The sequence below is a fragment of the Rutilus rutilus genome, assembly GCF_951802725.1.
Source record: "Rutilus rutilus genome assembly, chromosome: 4".
Lineage (NCBI taxonomy): Eukaryota > Metazoa > Chordata > Actinopteri > Cypriniformes > Leuciscidae > Rutilus > Rutilus rutilus.
In genome coordinates, this window is record NC_140212.1 from 40,013,648 (window position 1) to 40,036,986 (window position 23,339).

General features: G+C 40.7%; 3 protein-coding genes and 1 long non-coding RNA gene across 6 annotated transcripts in view; 1 reads left to right on the forward strand and 3 right to left on the reverse strand.

Annotated features, from left to right (window-relative positions):
* LOC311289206 (NACHT, LRR and PYD domains-containing protein 3-like) overlaps positions 1-9,529 on the reverse strand; it is a 216,782-nt gene extending 207,253 nt beyond the window's left edge. Inside the window, exon 1 of the mRNA XM_084407022.1 lies at positions 9,507-9,529. The gene's annotated coding sequence lies outside the window, so the exon portion shown is untranslated. The remainder of the gene's footprint in view (positions 1-9,506) is intronic.
* Positions 1-23,339, reverse strand: part of LOC311289216 (tripartite motif-containing protein 16-like) — a 696,468-nt gene that overhangs the window by 207,328 nt on the left and 465,801 nt on the right. The window lies entirely within an intron of this gene.
* LOC311289258 lies at positions 108-6,000 on the forward strand. Of its 2 annotated transcripts, XR_014627089.1 has the most exons (4): positions 109-428; positions 1,996-2,208; positions 2,330-2,465; positions 5,866-6,000. It is a non-coding gene; the product is annotated as an uncharacterized lncRNA (long non-coding RNA). The 2 variants fall into 2 exon arrangements; XR_014627088.1 differs by lacking the exon at positions 2,330-2,465 and having other exon boundaries at positions 108-428; positions 5,866-5,997.
* Positions 5,597-18,292, reverse strand: LOC311289211 (guanylate-binding protein 4-like). Of its 2 annotated transcripts, none has more exons than XM_084407029.1 (10): positions 18,156-18,292; positions 17,296-17,488; positions 16,448-16,575; positions 16,022-16,131; positions 11,344-11,531; positions 10,979-11,221; positions 10,215-10,495; positions 7,982-8,194; positions 7,596-7,698; positions 5,597-6,963 (listed from the first exon to the last, which is right to left on the reverse strand). In XM_084407029.1, the coding sequence occupies exons 2-10, from the start codon at positions 17,468-17,470 to the stop codon at positions 6,446-6,448; spliced, it is 1,959 nt and encodes a 652-aa protein (XP_084263155.1). In that variant the 5' UTR covers positions 17,471-17,488; positions 18,156-18,292; the 3' UTR covers positions 5,597-6,445. The 2 variants fall into 2 exon arrangements, with proteins under 2 accessions (XP_084263155.1, XP_084263156.1); XM_084407030.1 differs by lacking the exon at positions 18,156-18,292 and adding an exon at positions 17,597-17,617.

Genomic DNA, 23,339 nt, shown 5'->3' on the forward strand with positions numbered 1-23,339 from the left:
CCCCAGAGAATGATAACACAAACATGCTAGTCATGCTCTCAGCAACTGAGGAGTGGTCACTGACGTGCAGTGAAAGGTGAAAAGTGTACGGAACATGGTTAGTCTACGTTACACTCGTTTACTCTATCTCTCACAATACTCTAACGTTACTCTATTACGGTAGCTTAAACAAAGAGTATAGAAGTAACAAGAGGCGAAACTCCGTTGCAGTTTTGACAACAGCCACTAGGTGGCGCTTCGGTAGCGCGGCCGCCATTTTGGACTGAACCAACGGCTTTACCGTTAGCACAACTACTGTACAGCATTAACATTATGTCTGGAAATAATTGGAAACAAAGAGAAAAACAGTGTTCTGCTATCAACTGCAACAACTACCAGTGTACAACCAATCAACTAGCATTTCATAGATTCCCCAAAGATCCAGAGAGGTAAAGTAGAAAAGGTTTTATTAACTTTAAAGTGAGATAACGTCAACAATAACAGGTGCTGTAACGTTAATGTAAGCTATCCCATAACCGCAGTAACAGTTTGCTAATGTTATGTATTTGGTCGAAATTGTCAAGACTCGAAATGGGCTTTTTAAATCGCATACTTTCAGAGATATATGAACACCTAACCTGGCAAATGACCGCTTTATTAATTCATTGTTATCACTAAATTAACCCTTTAACTGTCACCTTTTTTTCACATAAACATGAAAATCACTATCCAAACTTAAATGGTTGTAAGGTTAATTCAAGAATGCTTTGGAATTTAGACCTATGGTTGGTCTTGTTTTAATTTGTCAGATTATTGTTGAAGTGAAATAAATAATTCAGTGAAAACAGAAAAAAGTTATATAAGTTCGAGTTTATTAAAATGTACAAATTTAAAAATATAATTATTTATATTTTATATAAAATATATATATTACAAAATATATTATACTTTAGAAATGCAAGAAAATGAAAGCAAAAAATCTGAACAAGTTGTGTTCCATGTTTTAGGTTGATATGTTGATATCTCGCTCCCTCACCCTTTCTGCCGTGTGCTCTAACGTTACACGGTTTGGAGCTGCACGCTCTTGCTCGCTCGCTCTAGATTCCGGGTGATTTTAGCTAATTTCCGAGCATCAGGGAGCCGCTATCAATATGCGGGAGACTCCCGGATCTTCCGGGAGACATGGGATGTCTGCTCTAGAGATATTAAAAACTAGAAACTACTTTTTAGTTCATTTAACCGCTTTTGAATTTGAACCGGTATCGTTTAATCCTATGACAGCTGTGTTGCGTTCAGTCCAAGATGGCGGAGCTGCAGCTCTGCGCATGGGGGAGTTTGTTGCAATGGAACGTTCTATTGAGTTTCGCCTCTTGTTACTTCTATACTCTTTGGCTTAAATGAACAATATCAATGAGAACATATGTTTACATTGCTAAGAGCGGTTGCTAGGGGTGTTACACATTGAACCTTAGGGTGAAGCGGTCATAGCCGTGTTTTATCGTATATCAGAATAAAGGACTGGAACTAACTGTTTTATAAAGAAATTATAGTCCTCCTTTATGTCTTATTCTGAAATATATTTTTTACATTGTATAAAATCCATTATGAAATAATGCACAAGTGTTTGTAGTACATAAACCAATAATACAGTTGTCAAATAAAATGTGGGGAGAAATAGAAATTAGTAGTATTGTTCAGCAGTGTAATTGATTTTAATTTTATTTGAATTAAAAGGTGTTATTGTAGTTCTTTGTAGGACAACATTCGTTTTCTAATTATGTGTCTTCCATCAGCTTGTTAATTTAAATTTAAATGTATGGAGTGATTAAATGTACTCCCGGTCACCAGTTTTAGGGTAGTGTTTAAGGGAATGAATAAAATTAATGATCACCAACTTTTTTTTAATAGCTGTGGTATGAATGTAAAAATATATCATCCTAAATTTTGTCATGTTTGATGAGTACAGATTTCAATTGTGGATGAAAAATATCAAATAATATCTGCTTTGTTTTCTAGGACCAAAACACATTTTCACGATACTTTCAACAAAGATGTCATACTACTTCCAACGCCATCAAGCAGTGTCGTTGTCAAGCATCGCACAAAGCAACAGCTGCATGAACAAGGACATTTATTGAATGGATTTGAATTCCAGAAATCCTGGGACCAGAGGACTGTTGCTGAACAAATAAGGGATGCCTTCGAAGAAAAGCTCTCTGCTGATGTGAGGTAACCACATGTACTTTGTTTTATGAAGTCCAACCTGTGATATAATTTTATTATAATAAAGAATTTAAAGGTAATGTCAATTCCAGCTGTGAAAGTTGCATGAAATTTTTATGTTTTTCAGCATAGAGTTTCTGATGGCATGTGGCCACAAATTGATTTCACCCAAACTGTGTGCTGGACAGGAGCTGGATGCGAGTCTCATACATAAAATATATAAATCAAAAGCCCTGTACATTAGACCATCAAAGCCAATTTTGGTAAGCTACATCACATTTGAATTGACCTACAGAGCATTGTAATAACAAATATAGCTGCAAGCGGTGATGATGGGCACAAGCCCAGTGCCGGTGCCACTGCCACTCTGGTGGCTTTAGGGCAACTCTGCACGACGGGCAAAATTAATTTTTTAACCTGGTAAATGTAAAAGAACTATATCAGAGTCGTATGAATACGCCACATTTACTGCAGCAGCTGCCAGTTGGTGGCGCTATAACTTTGTCTTACATCCATGCGATCAGCCTGCTACGATGAACATACAAATGAAGTTTCAACAAAGTCAGTTAATGTATGCAGAAGTTATAACACACTTCCTGTTTCCCTTTTCACGCCATTAATTCGTTTGAACGCCACAGCCAAACCGTTCGAGATATCAAAAAGCCTTCTTCAATTTAGCATCCTCAATGTCATGACTTCATGTTGACCAAGTTTGGTGGCGATCAGATTAATTCCCTAGAAGTATATCGAATTTTAGAGCATGCGTTTTCCAAACAAACCTAAATAGCCAACTTCTTGTTGGCCGTAGCTAATGTAATGCATTGTGCGGAATTTGTTTGGCTCAATGAGATCTGTGTTTATAGAGTTTCATAAAGAAATGTTCTTGTATGTGTCAAAGATTTCTGATCCCGTTTTATATATATATATATATACACTCACCTAAAGGATTATTAGGAACACCATACTAATACTGTGTTTGACCCCCTTTCGCCTTCAGAACTGCCTTAATTCTACGTGGCATTTGATTCAACAAGGTGCTGAAAGCATTCTTTAAAAATGTTGGCCCATATTGATAGGATAGCATCTTGCAGTTGATGGAGATTTGTGGGATGCACATCCAGGGCACGAAGCTCCCTTTCCACCACATCCCAAAGACGCTCAATTGGGTTGAGATCTGGTGACTGTGGGGGCCATTTTAGTACAGTGAACTCATTGTCATGTTCAATTTTGGTGAGCTCGTGCAAATTGTAGCCTCTTTTTCCTATTTGTAGTGGAGATGAGTGGTAACCAGTGGGGTCTTCTGCTGTTGTAGCCCATCCGCCTCAAGGTTGTGCGTGTTGTGGCTTCACAAATGCTTTGCTGCATACCTCGGTTGTAACGAGTGGTTATTTCAGTCAAAGTTGCTCTTCTATCAGCTTGAATCAGTCGGCCCATTCTCCTCTGACCTCTAGCATCAACAAGGCATTTTCGCCCACAGGACTGCCGCATACTGGATGTTTTTCCCTTTTCACACCATTCTTTGTAAACCCTAGAAATGGTTGTGCGTGAAAATCCCAGTAACTGAGCAGATTGTGAAATACTCAGAACGGCCCGTCTGGCACCAACAACCATGCCACGCTCAAAATTGCTTAAATCACCTTTCTTTCCCATTCTGACATTCAGTTTGGAGTTCAGGAGATTGTCTTGACCAGGACCACACCCCTAAATGCATTGAAGCAACTGCCATGTGATTGGTTGATTAGATAATTGCATTAATGAGAAATTGAACAGGTGTTCCTAATAATCCTTTAGGTGAGTGTATATACACACACCTAAAGGATTATTAGGAACACCATACTAATACTGTGTTTGACCCCCTTTCGCCTTCAGAACTGCCTTAATTCTACGTGGCATTGATTCAACAAGGTGCTGAAAGCATTCTTTAGAAATGTTGGCCCATATTGGTAGGATAGCATCTTGCAGTTGATGGAGATTTGTGGGATGCACATCTAGGGCACGAAGCTCCCGTTCCACCACATCCCAAAGATGCTCTATTGGGTTGAGATCTGGTGACTGTGGGGGCCATTTTAGTGCAGTGAACTCATTGTCATGTTCAAGAAACCAATTTGAAATGATTCGAGTTTTGTGACATGGTGCATTATCCTGCTGGAAGTAGCCATCAGAGGATGGGTACATGGTGGTCATAAAGGGATGGACATGGTCAGAAACAATGCTCAGGTAGGCCGTGGCATTTAAACGATGCCCAATTGGCACTAAGGGGCCTAAAGTGTGCCAAGAAAACATCCCCCACACCATTACACCACCACCACCAGCCTGCACAGTGGTAACAAGGCATGATGGATCCATGTTCTCATTCTGTTTACGCCAAATTCTGACTCTACCATCTGAATGTCTCGGCAGAAATCGAGACTCATCAGACCAGGCAACATTTTTCCAGTCTTCAACTGTCCAATTTTGGTGAGCTCGTGCAAATTGTAGCCTCTTTTTCCTATTTGTAGTAGAGATGAGTGGTACCCGGTGGGGTCTTCTGCTGTTGTAGCCCATCCGCCTCAAGGTTGTGCGTGTTGTGGCTTCACAAATGCTTTGCTGCATACCTCGGTTGTAACGAGTGGTTATTTCAGTCAAAGTTGCTCTTCTATCAGCTTGAATCAGTCGGCCCATTCTCCTCTGACCTCTAGCATCAACAAGGTATTTTCGCCCACAGGACTGCCGCATACTGGATGTTTTTCCCTTTTCACACCATTCTTTGTAAACCCTAGAAATGGTTGTGCGTGAAAATCCCAGTAACTGAGCAGATTGTGAAATACTCAGACCGGCCCGTCTGGCACCAACAACCATGCCATGCTCAAAATTGCTTAAATCACCTTTCTTTCCCATTCTGACATTCAGTTTGGAGGTCAGGAGATTGTCTTGACCAGGACCACACCCCTAAATGCATTGATGCAACTGCCATGTGATTGGTTGATTAGATAATTGCATTAATGAGAAATTGAACAGGTGTTCCTAATAATCCTTTAGGTGAGTGTATATACACACATATATACACACACACATATATATATATATATATATACCCGATCATAACTACATAACTATTCCCGGGGGAATTCTAATGAATTACAGTTTAAGATGTAATTGGATTGATTAAATTCCTAACCCACTACACTAAAAACATAAAACATATACCAGTAATTTTCTTCCAGAACATCTGTTCATTTTACAGACATTTCCTTCACTCCTAAAACACAATACAAATTCACAATGAATTTGATTAAATTGCCTGATTCAAAATACGGATAAACACCTGTGGAAAATGCATATAAACAGCACTTCGGAAGGAAACGAATGACAGTACTGATCATTAAATATGTTCTAAGAACACTTAACACAATAATTGGAAATCTGTGGTTATTTAATTAAATTAGTCACATCAATATCACATATTGAAATCGAAACCACTACACAAGGACTTGGGGCAGTGTGTATGGACAGGTGATCATGACCGGAAGAAACATGTTTACACTTAGACCAGCAATGTTATCTAGCATTTAAAAGGAACATTGTATTGATACAAAGATACAAAGTCATGTTGCTTTGGGGGATGAATATACAGTGTCTGACTTAATAAACTGTTAAACACCTTTTTTTTTCTTTTTTTTTCAGGGAGTGTCACTGTAATATGCCGAGTCAGAGTTCTTCACATTGAAGCAGATACCTCTTGCTGACAGTAAGAGATGCTGTGTAGTAGCCGGTGTGACGGGTGGGGTCTGCGGATCACCTTCATGAGACAGCCCGGCTCAGGGATCAACACACACGGTATCTTCCTCTGGCTGTTTTTCCAGCTTGCTTTGCATTCGGTTAATGTTTTAAAAAACAACAACTAACCATTTTTGACGAGCCATTTACCAAATAAAAAAAATGTATGAACCGCCAAAATGCAGATTCATCACGCACCAACTTTTGGGAGTTAGAAAATTACTTTAGAAAATAATTTAGAAAATAACATTTTAAAATGTAAAAGAATACCTACATCAATATGTATCTATTTTGGGATTGAGAATATATATAATTATTATATATTTTTTTCTTTAGTAACATCTTTTAGCCAATAGGGGGTCTGGGCCCCCTGAAAGCTCCACCTATGTGTATGTTTGTGAAGCTGTTTCAAACATTTTTGTATGTCATATTTGTACCAGAAGTAGCCTAGGCCAAGGCTCAGTGCTATATCGAGAGATTAGCTGCATTAACGGGGACGCAAACCTGAGAATAAACCACTGCTGAGACTGCTGAGACTGCTGAGACCGCCGAGTATCACACGCAAGATTAGAGAGGAGGAGTCTGACTTAGGCCTCGGCATGCTCATGATAGCCTTCATCTGCTCACTGTGTTGCTTCATCATTAGCTTCATAGTCTCATCGTGTCTTTTGCTCATGTTTTCTATCATATTTTTAAACAGCTGGTCACTTTTCTTTTCTGCTTCTTCATTCTTCCGCCTGAAGTCCTGCATCTCTTTAGTCATCCTGTCTGCCTTCTCCTTAAAGCCCTTCTCCAGCAGATCAGCCTGCTCCCTCAGTTTGCTGTCCATGGCACGCTTAGCCTCCTCTCTCTGGAGCCTCATCTCCTCATCCATCTTCTCCTTCATCTGTATCATCCTCTCTTCGTTACTCTTTCTCTCTGCTTCCATCTTCTCTTCGAGTTGTCGCTGCTTCTGTTCCTTGGTATTTATTTCCTGAGCCAGGAGAACAGCCTTATCTCTTTCCTCTGTAAGATTTTAAGGGAAAATGAGATAAAGTTGAATGGAAAGTGCAAAAAATTTGCACCCAAATTTTCCATTACATTTCAAATCTTCACTTTTCACTTCAATGAGGCATTGACGCATTCACTGAGAGTTGTTAAAGAGAAAAGTCCTTAATCAAATGATAAATGTAACCAGACTGGTCAACCAAGAGTTGTTCATGTTCATTTTGTACACTGTTCAGCACAAGGCTCTGTATTACTCGATACAAATTGGGGAAAATGTTAATATTCCCTATCGTACAAAGTGCTGGAAGCTTTATCTGTGAGGTGTTATATAAGAGATCCACATCATAAAAACTGAAGAGGTCTGTATGATTCCAACAATGCGTGATGGTTGCAATGCAGTCTAGTGCCTCCCTCTAGCAAGACCTTACTGCAAAGGTTAACTTTATGGCGATGATCAGCCAGCCAAGGGTATTGTGTACTGTTCTTCAAAACTAATTGCTAAACAATATTTGGCATGCAAGAAATGTATCAAATTGATAACATTGTATGAAATGTTTACTCTTAAAGCTGAAACACAGATCACAGATGTACTGGCTTTCTCCACTAGATGGTGCTATTGTTGCCTCATCCAGGATGCAAAAGACTCTCACCCATAATCTTTTTCTCCTTCTCAGTCAGTTTATTGTCCGCCTGCAGAATGGCGTGAGAATCCACACACTTCTGCTTCAGAAACTCTTCAAGTGTGTCTTCTGCCTGTGGACAACACGCATGATTATCTGAAAACTGCTGCTACGACTATTACAAGTGTCCATGTCCCAACAACCGGGGACTCAATGTCTTGCATAAGGATTCTTCCACAAGGAACCAGGATTCAGACCAGGAATCTACTTGTTTCCAGTTGATTTCTCTACCCCTAATCCACTGTTTCCCACATTCTATGAACAGATATTCTAGGAAAACATGACAAACCTCTTATAAATTGAAAACATCTGAAACCTGTGATGTTACAACAGTTGTGTAAAATGTTTAAGCTCACCTTGACTCCTTTATTGGCTTGGATTTTGTATTCCTTTACAATGTCTTCAAGGTCCTGGGAGAAGAGAACATAACCACCAGATCTGGCATAAAATCCTTTCTTGAGTTTTTCTGTCATTGGAGCAGAAAGGGATGACAGGAGATTCTCGCATCTTTTTTTTGAAGCCTCTTCGTTTTGGCACAGGTATCCATCAAAGAGTTTATTAGTGTCTTCCTGCAGCATCACATAAAATATTAGAAACAGAAAACCTTAAATACCATTTCATGAGTTCACACTTACATCAAATTAAATAGAGTAAAGATTATGCGTATTTGGCGTGCTGTCCGGGGGGGGACATTTTTGCCTGAACCCAGAGTATTCCCCCCGGTTGTTGTAAGGTGAGTTAGGACTAGAAGTGAAGGGATGGGGAGGTGTAGGGATGCTGTTAAACTGTTGACGAACAGAGGTAAGTCTGCTGTATACACCTCTTAATAAATCATTTAGAGGGGTGCCCAATCCTGCTCCTGCCGATCGACTGTCCTGCTCAGTTCATCTCCAACCCTAATCAAACACACCCGCCTTTAATTTTCAAGTGATCCTAAAGACCTTAATTGGTTGTTTCAGGTGTGTTTGATTAGGGTTGGAGATGAACTGTGCAGGAGGCGATATTTTTTTTCCCAGGATGGTAGGGGAAGACTCATGAATATTCATTAGGGAAGTCATCCCTGATTGGTCTGATGACCTACCCCTAACCCCACCCCTAAACCTACCCGCCACTGGGGGTCTGATGACCTACTCCTAACCACGCCCTAAACCTACCCGTCATTGGGGTTAAGACCAATCAGGGATGACTTCCCTAATGAATATTCATGAGTCTTCCCCTACCATCCTGGGAAAAAAAATATCGCGTGCATGACAGTCCAAGCAGGAGCAGGATTGGGCACCCCTGATTTAGAGCCTACAACTATTGAAAAAATGGTTTAATATACAATGTCTATTTAAAATAATCTTAGTTTTTAGCTTTTGATTCGGATTCAGATACATTACTTATTACAGTCAAAACAATGGGCCTCATTCACCAATACTTTCTTATTTTTCTTCATAAAAAAATCATAAAAATAGTAATATTTTTGTTAAGCCAGTAGAGGTCATGTGTTTTTGTCACATATTTATATATGATATAGTTGAGCAATAACAAACAAGTAACGAACGCAATATCACAAGAGTGCTGTTTTTGTCCCAAATAGCACAAGTGCAATTGTGATACTGTTTTTATACAGCAGTTCAATAAATACGAAATTAATATTATAAACACGATAATGTCTGTTATTGCAAAATTTTGCCAAAGAAAATATTATCTATAAAGCCAGAGCAGAACTATTGTGCAAACCAATTATACAATGGCCCATTGATAAAGAGCCATTGAAAAGGAATGACCAAATTTAGACATTTACCGCCACCTAATGGCAGTTTTAGGTTCTTATTTAGAGTATCTCTTAAAGGGATAGTTCACCCAAAAATTTAAATTCTATCATCGTTTACTCACCCTCAAGTTGTTCCAAACCTGTATGAGTTTCTTTGTTCTGCTGAACACAAAGGAAGATATTTGGAAGAATGTTTGTAACCAAACAGATCTCGGTCCCCATTGAGTACCATAGTATGTATTTTTTCCTTCTATGGAAGTCGATGGGGACCGAGATCTGTTTGATTAAAAACATTCTTCCAAATATCTTCCTTTGTGTTCAGCAGAACAAAGAAACTCATACAGGTTTGGAACAACTTGAGGGTGAGTAAATGATGACAGAATTTTCATTTTTGGGTGAACTATCCCTTTTATTTATTTATTTTTATTTTTTTTTATCATATTTTGGGGATAGTTTGCCCAAAAAAGAAAATTCTGTTCATTTACATTTACTCATCCCCATGTTGTTTTAAATCTGCAATGAATTTCTTTCATTTATGTAACATAAAGAAGATATTTTGAAGAATGTTTAGTCATGGCTGTTGTAGTCTAAAGTAAAAAAAAAAAAAAAAAAATCAATGTTGAATTAAATAAAATATTTATTTCTAAAGCTACTTTTTGTAATGTCTAATTTATGATTTTCTCATTTAACACAATAATGACTTTAAGTGATCTTTTGGGGGTAATTTCTAATTAAATTAATTAATCGGCACATCATAATTAATTAAGATAGATAGATAGATACTTGAATAACAATTTAATAGGAATTGTACATGATTAACTGGGCATCACCTCTAGACATTTCATGAATATCCCTTCACTGTCCTTAAAGGAGCGCTTCATGAAGACCTGTGTTGCCAAGCTGCTGAGACGTTGGTGTTCTGAGGACACTTCCTTCAGTTCTAGAGGGAAGGAGTCCTTCAGCTTCTCCATTCCACTCTGGTAAACCTGAAGCCCCTCCTTCACTGCAGCCTCATTCTCAATCTTTGACATGGCGATCACAGCATTCTCCAGAAATGGAACTTCACCACTGGAGATGGTGTCCACGTATGTCTTCACCAGCTGACCAAGGACTTCAGGGAAGGAGAAGGGTCAGACACAAGTAAATTAACTGGGCAGATATAGATTATTAACATGCAGTCCAGAAAGTGTCATTAACAATGTCATAGCTTAATTTATGCTAGTTTTAGTGGGAATAATTACAATTTGCCACTCTCTTCTGAAGATGAGGAGCTTATATTGTGTCTCCCAGTTCAGTGCAATTACATCACAAAGGTGGAAGAACATTTCGATTTAGAAATTAGGGGTTTTCCTCCTGCTGGTATGGGGCATTACAGTGCAATGAGAGCACAACCTAATAAAGAGAAGCTTAGGTTTTTGAACCAAAATGGTTCGGCAACAACTACAGGAGAAATACATGTGTCTGGTTACTACTTCAAAACAGCTGACCGCTGTGCTATTCACTTGTGTAACTGAATATAGTAAGTTAATAATATATTAATGTTTATTTTGCAAATTTGTCACGTCACATCATTTAATATATCCTATTGAATCACCTCTGCCTGTGACTGTATGTCCATCTTTCAGCTTTTTCACTTCACTCCTGTCAAAGATGAACTTGCAGAAATGATCTGAGACCTTCTGGAAATCTGGGGAAAGGTCAGCAGGATCCAAGCTCTCCAGACGAGACACATTCTCTGGGTTGGTTGGAAACGGGAAAGTAAAACACTTCCGGGATGGGAAATAATTTCGGATACATTCCCGTGGAAGATTGAACTCTTTAACTGTTCTTGAAGTGCCTTTAAAAGATACGAAACACCTTTTCGTCAAAGAGGTTAGGAAAATACAGTGTTGCTTGTAAATTGCTATTCCCTGTTGCTTTTGGTTGCCTGCATGCTTAAAAGCTCAATTTAAATATTACCTGGTTTCAGTTTCAAGGCATAGTCTAAGTATTGGTCCTCAGTCACGTATTTTTCATTGATTTTATGTTCCAGGGTGAAGTCCCTCACAGCCCAGATGAAACTAGGGAAGAACTTAACAAACTCTGAGTCGTCTTCATCCTCATCATTTGATTTGACCTTTATATACTCAGTCAGCTCTGTGACATATCTGGCAGTGGTTTAGGTTTGAATACTAAGGAAACAGAGAACAGAAAAAACACCATAGAGAAAACAAAGAACTATCTGAGAGTAATCACTGGCATATGGCAGTCCATGATGTTAAATATGGAGCGTCCATGAGTAAAAAAAGGCATCTGTAAAACATCATAAGAAGCCGATTGATTGTATGTCGAGCATCTACACCTCGTGGTTCAGGTTCTGCAGCCTCACCCCTGGTTCACACAGGACGCCGAAGCGACGCGGAACGGAGGCCGCTTCCTTTCGGCGCCCATGTTAACCTATGGTGTCGTTCACACCAGCGCCGCGGCCCGCGCCTTGAAGCGCCAGTTTCGGCGTCTGGTCTATTTTTTGCGCGAGCCGCGAGTGATCCGCGTCCATTCCGGCAGGAAGTCACACCAAGAAACACGAGACATCCGGTCAATTGTCAAAATATAAGCAATTTTCAAATTAAAATACCGCGAGTATTAACAAAAAGTATTAATACAAGAAGTGTACAAACTTCTTGGTTACAGAAACATGGTGTATTCATTTTATGAGGTTATTTACTTACCCATGATGTAAAAAAATTGCTCTGAATAAACAACAACTGAGCAGAAGCACTTGTCGACCGCCGCGGAGAATACGCGTCTAGTGTGAACAGGCAGGCGCCGGACCGCGCGTGATTTTCCGTTCCACGCCGCTTCTGCATCCGCTGTGAACCAGGCGTCAGATGGACTACACTGGCTGCTTTGTCAGGGTGTGGACATAGCAGAGCCATTTGTCTTAGAGCTCTGCTTTTGGGGCCTTATAAGGCTAACACCTGTCCTGCCAGGGAGGGAGGAAGGTTGTAAAGGCCAGTACTTCCATTTCTATAGAGCAGGGGTGTCCAATCATGCTCATGGAGGGCCATTGTCCTGTAGAGTTTAGCTCCAACCCCAATTAAACACACCTGAACCAGCTAATAAAGGTCCTACTAGGCATACTAGGAACTTCCAGGCAGGTGTGTTGAGGCAAGTTGGAGATAAACTCTGCAGGACAGTGGCCCTCCGGGACTGAGTTTGGACTAGTGCTGCACGATTAATCAAATCGCAATCGCAATGTCAAGCCTATGCGATTATATGACGCAAAATGCTGCGATTTTATTAAATAAATAAATGCATGTGTGGACATGACAACCCATTCTCTCTAAGAGCTGTTTGCCCATTTTCTACACCGCTAATAAAAAGAAGACCAGTCAATCAGTTTAGGCAGTGGCATGTGTGGCGCGTATGGTCACGTTGGACTTTTCCCGGTGTGCAGCGCGGAGAACAGGTGAAGATGGATGCCGAGCAGAAGGACACTGAACTGGTGGCAAGAAAAAAATCGACCTTTGTTATATGGCGATATTTTGGCTATAAGATAACCGACACTGAGCTGAGAGAGCAGGGCTGCCAAATCTCACTCATTCAGCATGAGACTCACGCAGTTAACACTTTTCACACGCTCTCACGACACACATCCATTTCCTCACGCAGAGAAAAATCACGAAGCAAAGAGGACACTGACACCGACAGACTAGACAGAGCAGGTTACTTTTATCAGCTCTCAGATTCTGTCAATTTTATTCATGAAATTCAAATAATAGCGTTTTGGCGCTTGTAAATGTGACGTTACAGATCGTGGTCGTGAACCGAACATCAATTACTCTTTACTAGTAAATAAACACGAATGAACAATGTGTTGAAAGATTTACATTTACATTTATTCATTTAGCTGACGCTTTTATCCAAAGCGACTTACAATTGCTATATACACTCACCTAAAGGATTATTAGGAACACCTGTTCAATTTCTCATTAATGCAATTATCTAATCAATCAATCACATGGCAGTTGCTTCAATGCATTTAGGGGTGTGGTCCTGGTCAAGACAATCTCCTGAACTCCAAACTGAATGTCAGAATGGGACAGAAAGGTGATTTAAGCAATTTTGAGCGTGGCATGGTTGTTGGTGCCAGACGGGCCGGTCTGAGTATTTCACAATCTGCTCAGTTTCTGGGATTTTCACACACAACCATTTCTAGGGTTTACAAAGAATGGTGTGAAAAGGGAAAAACATCCAGTATGCGGCAGTCCTGTGGGCGAAAATGCCTTGTTGATGCTAGAGGTCAGAGGAGAATGGGCCGACTGATTCAAGCTGATAGAAGAGCAACTTTGACTGAAATAACCACTCGTTACAACCGAGGTAAATGCAAAGCATTTGTGAAGCCACAACACACACAACCTTGAGGCGGATGGGCTACAACAGCAGAAGACCCCACTGGGTACCACTCATCTCCACTACAAATAGGAAAAAGAGGCTACAATTTGCACAAGCTCACCAAAATTGGACAGTTGAAGACTGGAAAAATGTTGCCTGGTCTGATGAGTCTCGATTTCTGTTGAGACATTCAGATGGTAGAGTCAGAATTTGGCTTAAACAGAATGAGAACATGGATCCATCATGCCTTGTTACCACTGTGCAGGCTGGTGGTGGTGGTGTAATGGTGTGGGGGATGTTTTCTTGGCACACTTTAGGCCCCTTAGTGCCAATTGGGCATCATTTAAATGCCACGGCCTACCTGAGCATTGTTTCTGACCATGTCCATCCCTTTATGACCACCATGTACCCATCCTCTGATGGCTACTTCCAGCAGGATAATGCACCATGTCACAAAGCTCGAATCATTTCAAATTGGTTTCTTGAACATGACAATGAGTTCACTGTATTAAAATGGCCCCCACCGTCACCAGATCTCAACCCAATAGAGCATCTTTGGGATGTGGTGGAACGGGAGCTTCGTGCCCTGGATGTGCATCCCACAAATCTCCATCAACTGCAAGATGCTATCCTATCAATATGGGCCAACATTTCTAAAGAATGCTTTCAGCACCTTGTTGAATCAATGCCACGTAGAATTAAGGCAGTTCTGAAGGCGAAAGGGGGTCAAACACAGAATTAGTATGGTGTTCCTAATAATCCTTTAGGTGAGTGTATGTCAGAGGTCGCACGCCTCTGGAGCAACTAGGGGTTAAGTGTCTTGCTCAGGGACACATTGGTGTCTCACAGTGGATTCGAACCCGGGTCTCTCACACCAAAGGCATGTGTTTTATCCATTGCGCCACACCACCAAGATACAGTACAACTTACTGAAATGTTTATGCCTCGTACATAATATCGATCAAACAGTGTTTTTCAACCGTGGAAAGAGGGTGGCAAGTGTGAGGAACAGTGTACAGTCAGCGGATTATTATGCAAAATTATTATGCACCTCTGCAGGGTGATAAAAGACTACACTGGGTAATTATCCATTATGCGGCTACTCGCCAGATAAGTAAATAATTGAACAGAAAATATACATTTATTATCTCAAAATGACGCAGTAAACGCTTGAACGTTCTGTTATCAGTTGTAGTGGTTGTTGTTGTGCAATAACACACCACTAGATGGCATGATTGAAGAATCAGAATTGAGTATTGCAGGGAGACGTGTAGAAACATAAATGAATGATGCATGGTTCTGTTCTAAGCATGGGCCATTTTGTGAAAGGATTGCTAGTGAATGGTAAACGTACAACAGTTGATGAATAGCCTATACTTCAGATTCAAAAATACCAAAACAAAGGGTCTACACACCAGGTGCAAGTGGCGCGGCCAAACAAAATCAAATAGAACCCACTTATGTTCAATCTGTTAAATGAATGCTCTGTTGCAGAGCATTCATTTCATTTGTTTGTTAAATAAGAGGCAATCTAGCACTGAAATGTGTTGCTTTTTTAAAACTGCTTGTTGCCGCTGCGATCAGTGCTTCACTCAGACGCGCGATTCAATCCGTTGTGGAGACTGTTGTGAACCGGGGCTCCCTCCTACTTTCACTCGCTCCTACGAGTCTATGTCCCTACCAGAAGCCTACGATCAGTCAATGAGCGACGTCTCACAGAGAGCCACAAAAATCACTCTCCAGAACTTTCTCATTCACGGTTCCATGCTGGTGGAATGCTCTTGCGTTGTTTTTTCCTCTTCACGATGACTCCTAATCTCCTAGTCCTAATTTGTAAATGTACTAAAAGCTGTTTTAAGACAAATGAGGAAGTTGAGTTCTGAAACATATATTGTTTTTATAGTACAATGAACACTTATATGTCAAAATATCAAGGTAATTTGATTGTCTCCTTGAGATGAATCGCTTCTTATATTCCTCATTTGTAACTTACTTTGAATAAAATGCTGCTAAATAAATAAATGCAAAAGTGCACCACTGGGGCTTCTTCAGACTCAACTGCTTTTAATGTATATAAATAGTGGTTAAATTCTTACTGAATTAGCAGTATAAGATAAGAAGTACAATGATGGAATTTTGAGTTTCATGTATTTTTCCCCATGAATAATGCTATTTTGGAAATTTTCTGAGGAAACAACATTCCTTTGTACTAATCCATGAAATATCAATTTGAAAATTGCATAATGTATGAATGAAAGGATACTGCAAATCCTCTATGGCCCTGTTGTCGATAGTTCCTCTGCTGTTCAGCACTAGAGTGCTACTCAGAAGGACGGCCAGAGAGAAGATCTTGGTATCATGCTTTGAGTCCCCCTGAGACAGATTGGATACAATCATTTGACAAAGAATGACATTACAAGATTGTTATCATACACAAACCCCTGACAGTATATAGTGGAACTGTGCAAACCTTGGTGGTTAAAATGTGTCAGAAACTAACACATGAATGGTTATTGATGTCTGGTGTGTGGACAAATTGTTCTTTTGAACTGGTTCTTTTCTGTGAACTGGTCTCTCAAATATGTCCAACACCTATAATTGTAAATGCTGAAAACTTTTACTTTAGTTTTCTCATCAAAGGTTCTGATGAATGCTTTATCACACTATATCATACAGGCTGTTACGTCACCTTGTCCACGTCTCCGAGTCCCTCGGTGTCCAGCAGCACCAGGGTGGTTCCTGCTTTAGTGGGGTGAGACACACACCACATCCAGATGCCCTTCGTCTTGGACTCGATGGTGCTGCCCAAAGCGAATCCTAAAAGACAGAAAGAGCAAAGAAACATGGAACACTGTTCACCAAAATATTTTGTTTACCTCCTTGGCAAATTGAGTATTGCTTTATTTAGTTTGTAACAACTTATGTGCTTAATTTCACATTAAATAACTAGAGAAAATTTGGCAGATGGTCAGCACAAACATCTGTGAAATGGTTTGAGTTACAGTTTTCTGACAAATTTCCACCAGGATATGTAGTTGTTAGATTTTGACAACAACAGTGTCTTCTGACAGACTGACAAGACAAATGTCTTGATAACATGTTTATGATAACTACCAGTTAAAGGGCAAAAAGAAGAAACGTGGTTTCACTGTGGCCTAAGCCTTTTGGCAAACGGCTTCCAAACCACTGTGAAGAAGATTAGATCTAGGCTAGATATTGTGTAAAGATAATGTTTACTTTTAGGAATAGAAAGTAAACTGTTAACTAGTTAGTATGTAGCTTATTAGTACATTTTGTAGGCTGCAAGTCACATTGTCATGGCTATTCTACCAGATATTATGCACAGTGTACAACACACCATGAACCTGGCTTCTCCGTCAAACCTGTGGTCGACAGATTAACGCACAATCACCATGACTGCTTGTCAAGTGTGACTATTGTTTAAGACAGGCATAAAATATGGTTACTGGTCTTGGACAGTCATCAAGTCATGTCATTGGGTTGCTCTTTGAATGTTGCTGCCTGTATAGTTGTAACCTGTTTGTTTCCCTGCGAGGCGATTCATCAGGTAGGACTTCCCGGTGCGGTAGAGACCCACCACGGCCACTACCACCACTGGCTCCTGGATCTGCTGCAGGATCTGTAGTGCTGACTCCTGCACACACAGCTTCCCTTCTGACCCAGTGTCAATCAAGCAGACTGGTTTATCCATGATCACTGGAGAGTACAGCTGTACAACAGATACACACATTTAAAATGCCAATAAATAAATAACTGCAGTGTACTAGAAGTAAAAAGTTAAGGTAGGTTGAGAGATATTTTAGTAAATCTACAGTACACAATACAGTGATTCCCCAGATGAGCAGCTTTTTCCTTTTTCTGTTTGGGGAAGTTTGTGTAAAAGTGTTTATCATGTCCTCTTAACACACACATACACATGTGGAAAGAGAAACAGACAAAAGCCACAGAATATACTGACTTATAAACATTATAAACAGTCCAATATAAACCACATCTTTCAACACATGCAGACATCCACAATCACATAATGCACACATACACACGATCACCACAAATAACACAAGCACACTGAATGAGACAAAAATGCTGTAAGCTTTGTTTGTGTCCAGCTAAAATATCAGCCCCAATTCAAACTCCTCTGGTCTATAACTTTACTGGGTTTAGTTCATGAACAAAGTCATTTGAAGCTGTAGCAAGACCTGTCCCTAAACTTTATCAAGACATGTCAAGGTGTAGAGTTCAATCACACACACATTTATACATGGCTTAGGGTGACTCTCTCTATGTGTAATAGCGTTTATGCTAAGCCAATGATATTTCCTATCAGTTGTATTATCAATACCCATGTAACCCATGGATGAAGGAACATCACTTACCCTTTTGCTTTACTTGACTTCAGCAGCTCGATCTGAGTTGTATACAGTTTGTAGCTTCCTGTCATTCTATCTGTATATCTTAGAAACTCCTTCAGGTTCGGCCTCTTAAAGCTAACTGGTCTAGAGTAAGTTAGGGGATTTCCCTTGTCTCTCAGTTTATCTCTGGTTATTCCCTGACGCTGACTTACATCCACTTTTATTGACAGCAAATAGCAATGTGCAGTTTCACTTTCAAAATCTGCAACTTTATCATGTGTTAGCAAATACAAGAACATGGAGTCTTCCCAGACTGTGTAACCACACTGTCATTGTTAATCTGTGGTGTTTTTTCCCCCTGATGAAATTCACTGGAAATTCCCAACAATGTCTGCCTTTCTCCTTGGTATCAGACAAAATATGTTTACCTGTGACTCAATCAGTGGTGTAAGACATTAACAATGCAATGGTAAGAGTCCAGGAAGCTCTTTTACTCAAACATTTTCTAACAGAAATGTGTTCAATAAGTTTACTGTTCAATAAATTGATTGCATGAAAGCCTTGATACAAATAACAAGCCTTTCCAGATAAACAACAACAGATAACCTTATGTCTTCAACATGCACATGAAAAGAGTCTAACCCAACAGTTGGGAGTTCCTCATAATGTACCAAATTCTGACTACACTGACATTATTAGGCCATTTTTTGTCCCTATAAGCATGTCAAAGCAGTACACACACGCACGGACACACACTCACAGATCTGGTTCAATATATATATATGGATATGCATTACATTTCTTTATAGACACAGATGACTGTTAACCCTATCGCATGTAAGATTCAAATATTCTAGCTGTACCTCAAGTGTGAATTTTTAAGGCGACCTTTATTTTAGAATGTATCGCCTTATTATTTCCATGACGTCGCATCATGCCCGTCACATGACACATCGCAGCCACAACAGCCCTATATGACTGATGTATTGTTTTTTATTCAAAATTTTTACAAAATTGTGGGCTATGTCATCAACAACCTGATAATCCAATTCTCAAATACATGAAAGTAAATGTGTTTTGTTGTTTAAAAACCTTTATAATGATCGTGTGAGTTGATCTGGATCTTATCTGTTGGATTTACAACACATCAGTTCATCCACTTCTTCCGAAACACATGGCAGTAAGTAGCCGGTGAACTGGTAGAAGAATAGAGTAAGCTGTGTATTATCTATATACATACCATGTTATCTGACTAGACTAACAAAAACGCTTAGCACAGTAGAGCTAAGCCGTATGATTAGCTTAGATCATTATAAACCAATCACCAGATCACTATATCCAATCACAGTGAAGAAGACTTGTAACACTGTTTTCTTTTTTGACTCAACTGTAAGGTATGGATATGTGTGTATTTTTCTGTCCTGGGAGTCTTTCGGTTGTTGTGACTGAATGCTCCCGGACGTTGTCAAATAAAACTTTACTCCGGCAAAGAGCAACTTGAGAGTGTATTCTTGAATGTTGCAGCTTGGAAACAGAAGCATTAAAGATTTTACGCCCAGATGATCACAACTGAGTGATTATGTTGGACGACTAAGTCCTGCACTCAGGGTGATAAGTCCTGCACTCAGGGTGATAAGTCCTGCACTCAGGGTGATAAGTCCTGCACTCAGGGTGATAAGTCCTGCACTTAACTGCAGTTAAGTTTTAATGCCTACGTGACGCATCTGCTGTCACATGCCTGTCTTGTCTTGTGCTGCACATGGGTGTTTTGTTGTTTTGTGCCATGTGCTCTCCTGTCTATTGTCTAGCCCCTCCCATCTTGTTATCTGATTATTGGTTAATTTGTCCCACCTGTCTTTCTCGTTACCCTCCTTTGTTTGTTCCCCTATTTAGCCTCCCTGTGTTTGTAGTCCTGTGCTGGTTTGTTGTCCAAGTTACCTGTTCCTGGTGTTTCCTTCCTGCATGCTATCTGAGTTTTGGAGTTTTGTACCTTGTCTGCTGGTGACAAATAAATTTCCTCTGCATTTGAATCCTCGTCTCCGTTCAACTATTCCGTGACAGAACGAACCAGCCACATGAGGACTCAGCAGAGAGAAGCATTCGATTGGGTCAGTTTTGGGGCGATGGTGGATGGTCTCATTCACGATCGGAAGAGAATTGTCAGAGAGGTGTTCCCAAGTCCGGTGGTCCCAGTTCCGGTGGACCACATGAGGACTCAGCAGCGAGAAGCATTCGATTGGGTCAGTTTTGGGACGATGGTGGATGGTCTCATTCACGATCAGGAGAGAATTGCCAGGGAGGTGGTCCCAGTTCCGGTGGTCCCAGTTCCGGTGGTCCCAGTTCCGGTGGTCCCGAAATGGAGAAGGAAGACTCCCTCTGTCCCAGTTCCGGTGGTCCCGAGTCTGGTGATCTCGAGTCCGGTGGTCCGGAGACGGAGGAGGAGAAACCCCTCCACAACAACTTGTCTGGTGGCTCCTAACCCAGAGACCATCCCGGAGGTGACTGCCATCCATAGCGGGCCGACCAGGCGTCCAGCTCTGCCCGAGCTGCTCGCCCTGCTGCCCCCGCCCAAGCTGCTCGCCCTGCCGGCGCCACCCCAGGGACCTGGCATGTCTGCCGATCCAGAGACTGTTCACGTCACGTCTGCCGAGCCTGTGTCTTCGGACAAGATAGCCGCCGCCGAGCCTGTTCACATCACACCTACCGAGCCTATGTCTTCGGACAAGATGGCCGCCGCCGAGCCTGTTCACGTCACGTCTGCCGAGTCTGTGTCTTCGGAGAAGATGACCGCCGCCGAGCCGGCGGTGTCTGTTCCTGAGCTGGCGGTGTCGGTGTCTGTTCCTGAGCCGTCGCTGTCTAGTTCCTGAGCCGGTGGTGTCTAGTTCCTGAGCCGGTGGTGTCTAGTTCCTGAGCCGGTGGTGTCGGTTCCTGAGCCGGTGGTGTCGGTTCCAGTTCCTGAGCCGGTGTCTGTTCCAGTTCCTGAGCCGGTGTCTGTTCCAGTGCCGTGGCCGCCCGAGGGAAGGTTTCCGCCCTGGCCTCCCGAACCCTGTGGGCCGCTCTGGCGTCCCAAATGTTTTGTTTCCCCTGTCCCGTCCTCGTCCCTCCCGTCCCTCCCTGTTCTGTCCCTCCCATCCTGCCCTGGTCTTATGGAGCGTCTGGTAGCCGCTCCGTAGCGAGGGGGTAATGTCACATGCCTGTCTTGTCTTGTGCTGCACATGGCTGTTTTGTTGTTTTGTGCCATGTGCTCTCCTGTCTATTGTCTAGCCCCTCCCATCTTGTTATCTGATTATTGGTTAATTTGTCCCACCTGTCTTTCTCGTTACCCTCCTTTGTTTGTTCCCCTATTTAGCCTCCCTGTGTTTGTAGTCCTGTGCTGGTTCGTTGTCCAAGTTACCTGTTCCTGGTGTTTCCTTCCTGCATGCTATCTGAGTTTTGGAGTTTTGTACCTTGTCTGCTGGTGACTAATAAATTTCCTCTGCATTTGAATCCTCGTCTCCGTTCAACTATTCCGTGACATCTGCGTACTCGCAGTAGGTTGCCAATAGTGTATAGATGCTAAAGACCTGGGCCTGTATTCTTAAAGCTTCTAAGAATCCTCTCAGAAAACTCCTAATTTTGCTTAACTTTTATGTAGGAGTCTTAGCTTAAGAGCAATTCGGGACCGATCTAAGAGCAACTCTGAGCAAGGAAAGACAAAAACTTTCATCTTAGTGAGAAGGCGAGGCTGATTCCATTGCTACGTATGACACAATCTTTTTATGACTGTGATTGGTTGGTTGCCCAAGAAGGAAAAAAAGAGCGATTTTAAGTATAGGGTCTATTCTAAGCTTTTCGGATTACATAGAAAGTTCTGTTCACGGATGATACTTATATTTTTTTGTTCTGGGGAGAAATTACAGGAGCTTTTTGGAGACTACTACTTCAGAAATGTGTAAATTAAAAAGATGGTTTGATAGAAATAAATTATCATTAAACATTAATAAAACCAAATTCATGTTATTTGGTAACTGTAAAAAGAGTACACAAGTCTAGATACAGGTAGATGGTGTTGACATAGAAAGGGTCAATGAAAATAAGTGATAATAGATGACAAAATATGTTGGAAATTTCACATAAAACATGTACACAAACTTTCAAGAAGTATTTCAGTACTGAATAAAGTAAAACATGTTCTGGACCACAAATCACTCCACATTCTTTATTGTGCGCTGATATTACCATATCTAAATTACTGTGCTGAGGTTTGGGGTAATACTTATAAATGCAGACTATCATCTGTATCTATGTTGCAAAAAATAGCCATAAGGATAATTCATAATACCGGTTATAGAGATCACACAAAGACATTGATATTCACTGATCTGGTTCATGTTCAAACAGCACAAATAATGTATAAAGAAACTTCCTGGCAATATTCAAAAACTGTTTTTTAATAGAGAAGGGAGGAATAATTTTAGGGGCGAGTGCAACTTTAAACATTTCTGTGTCCGTACAAAAAAAAAAAAAAAAATTATTTCTATATGTGGAGTGAAGCTGTGGAACAGATTTAAGTTCAGTGCTCAAACAATGTCCAAGCATGACAATGTTTAAAAATCGGTACAAAACAAGGTACAAGGTTTTCACAAGGTACAAGGATGAAGGATGAAGAAGGTCATTGACTATGTGTTCTCACAGGTTATTTATATATTTATTTTTTACACAATTTATTACATGCGTAATTTTTACTATTTTACCGTTCTCTCTGTCTCTCACACACACTTTTTTTTACTTTGTTTGCACATAGCACTGGTGCTACAGAGGTTGAAAGTTCTGTAGCACAGGTCAAACAGTTGTAGCACAAGTATAAAACGTCTGTTATCATCCCCGAAAACACACACAAGTAATGCAGTTCATCACTTAAAGAGGCATTGATGTTCCATAAAGTGCACAAAAAATACAAACCATCACAAAAATTGTTTTTAGACAAACGTTTTATTTATTTCCTAAAAATGGAAGAGTGCAGAAACACAACACCTCTTACATCTCAACATTACACATCAAAAGTAGAACAGATCTGTGGGCAGAAATCACTAAATAAAAACTCTTGTTTGCAAAATAGCACTAACCTATCCCATGACACTCCTCTACGGGGCTGTTTACACCTGGCCACTTCATGCGTTTTCTGTGATTGGATAACTATCCGATCGTGAAAAGACCAGGTGTAAATGC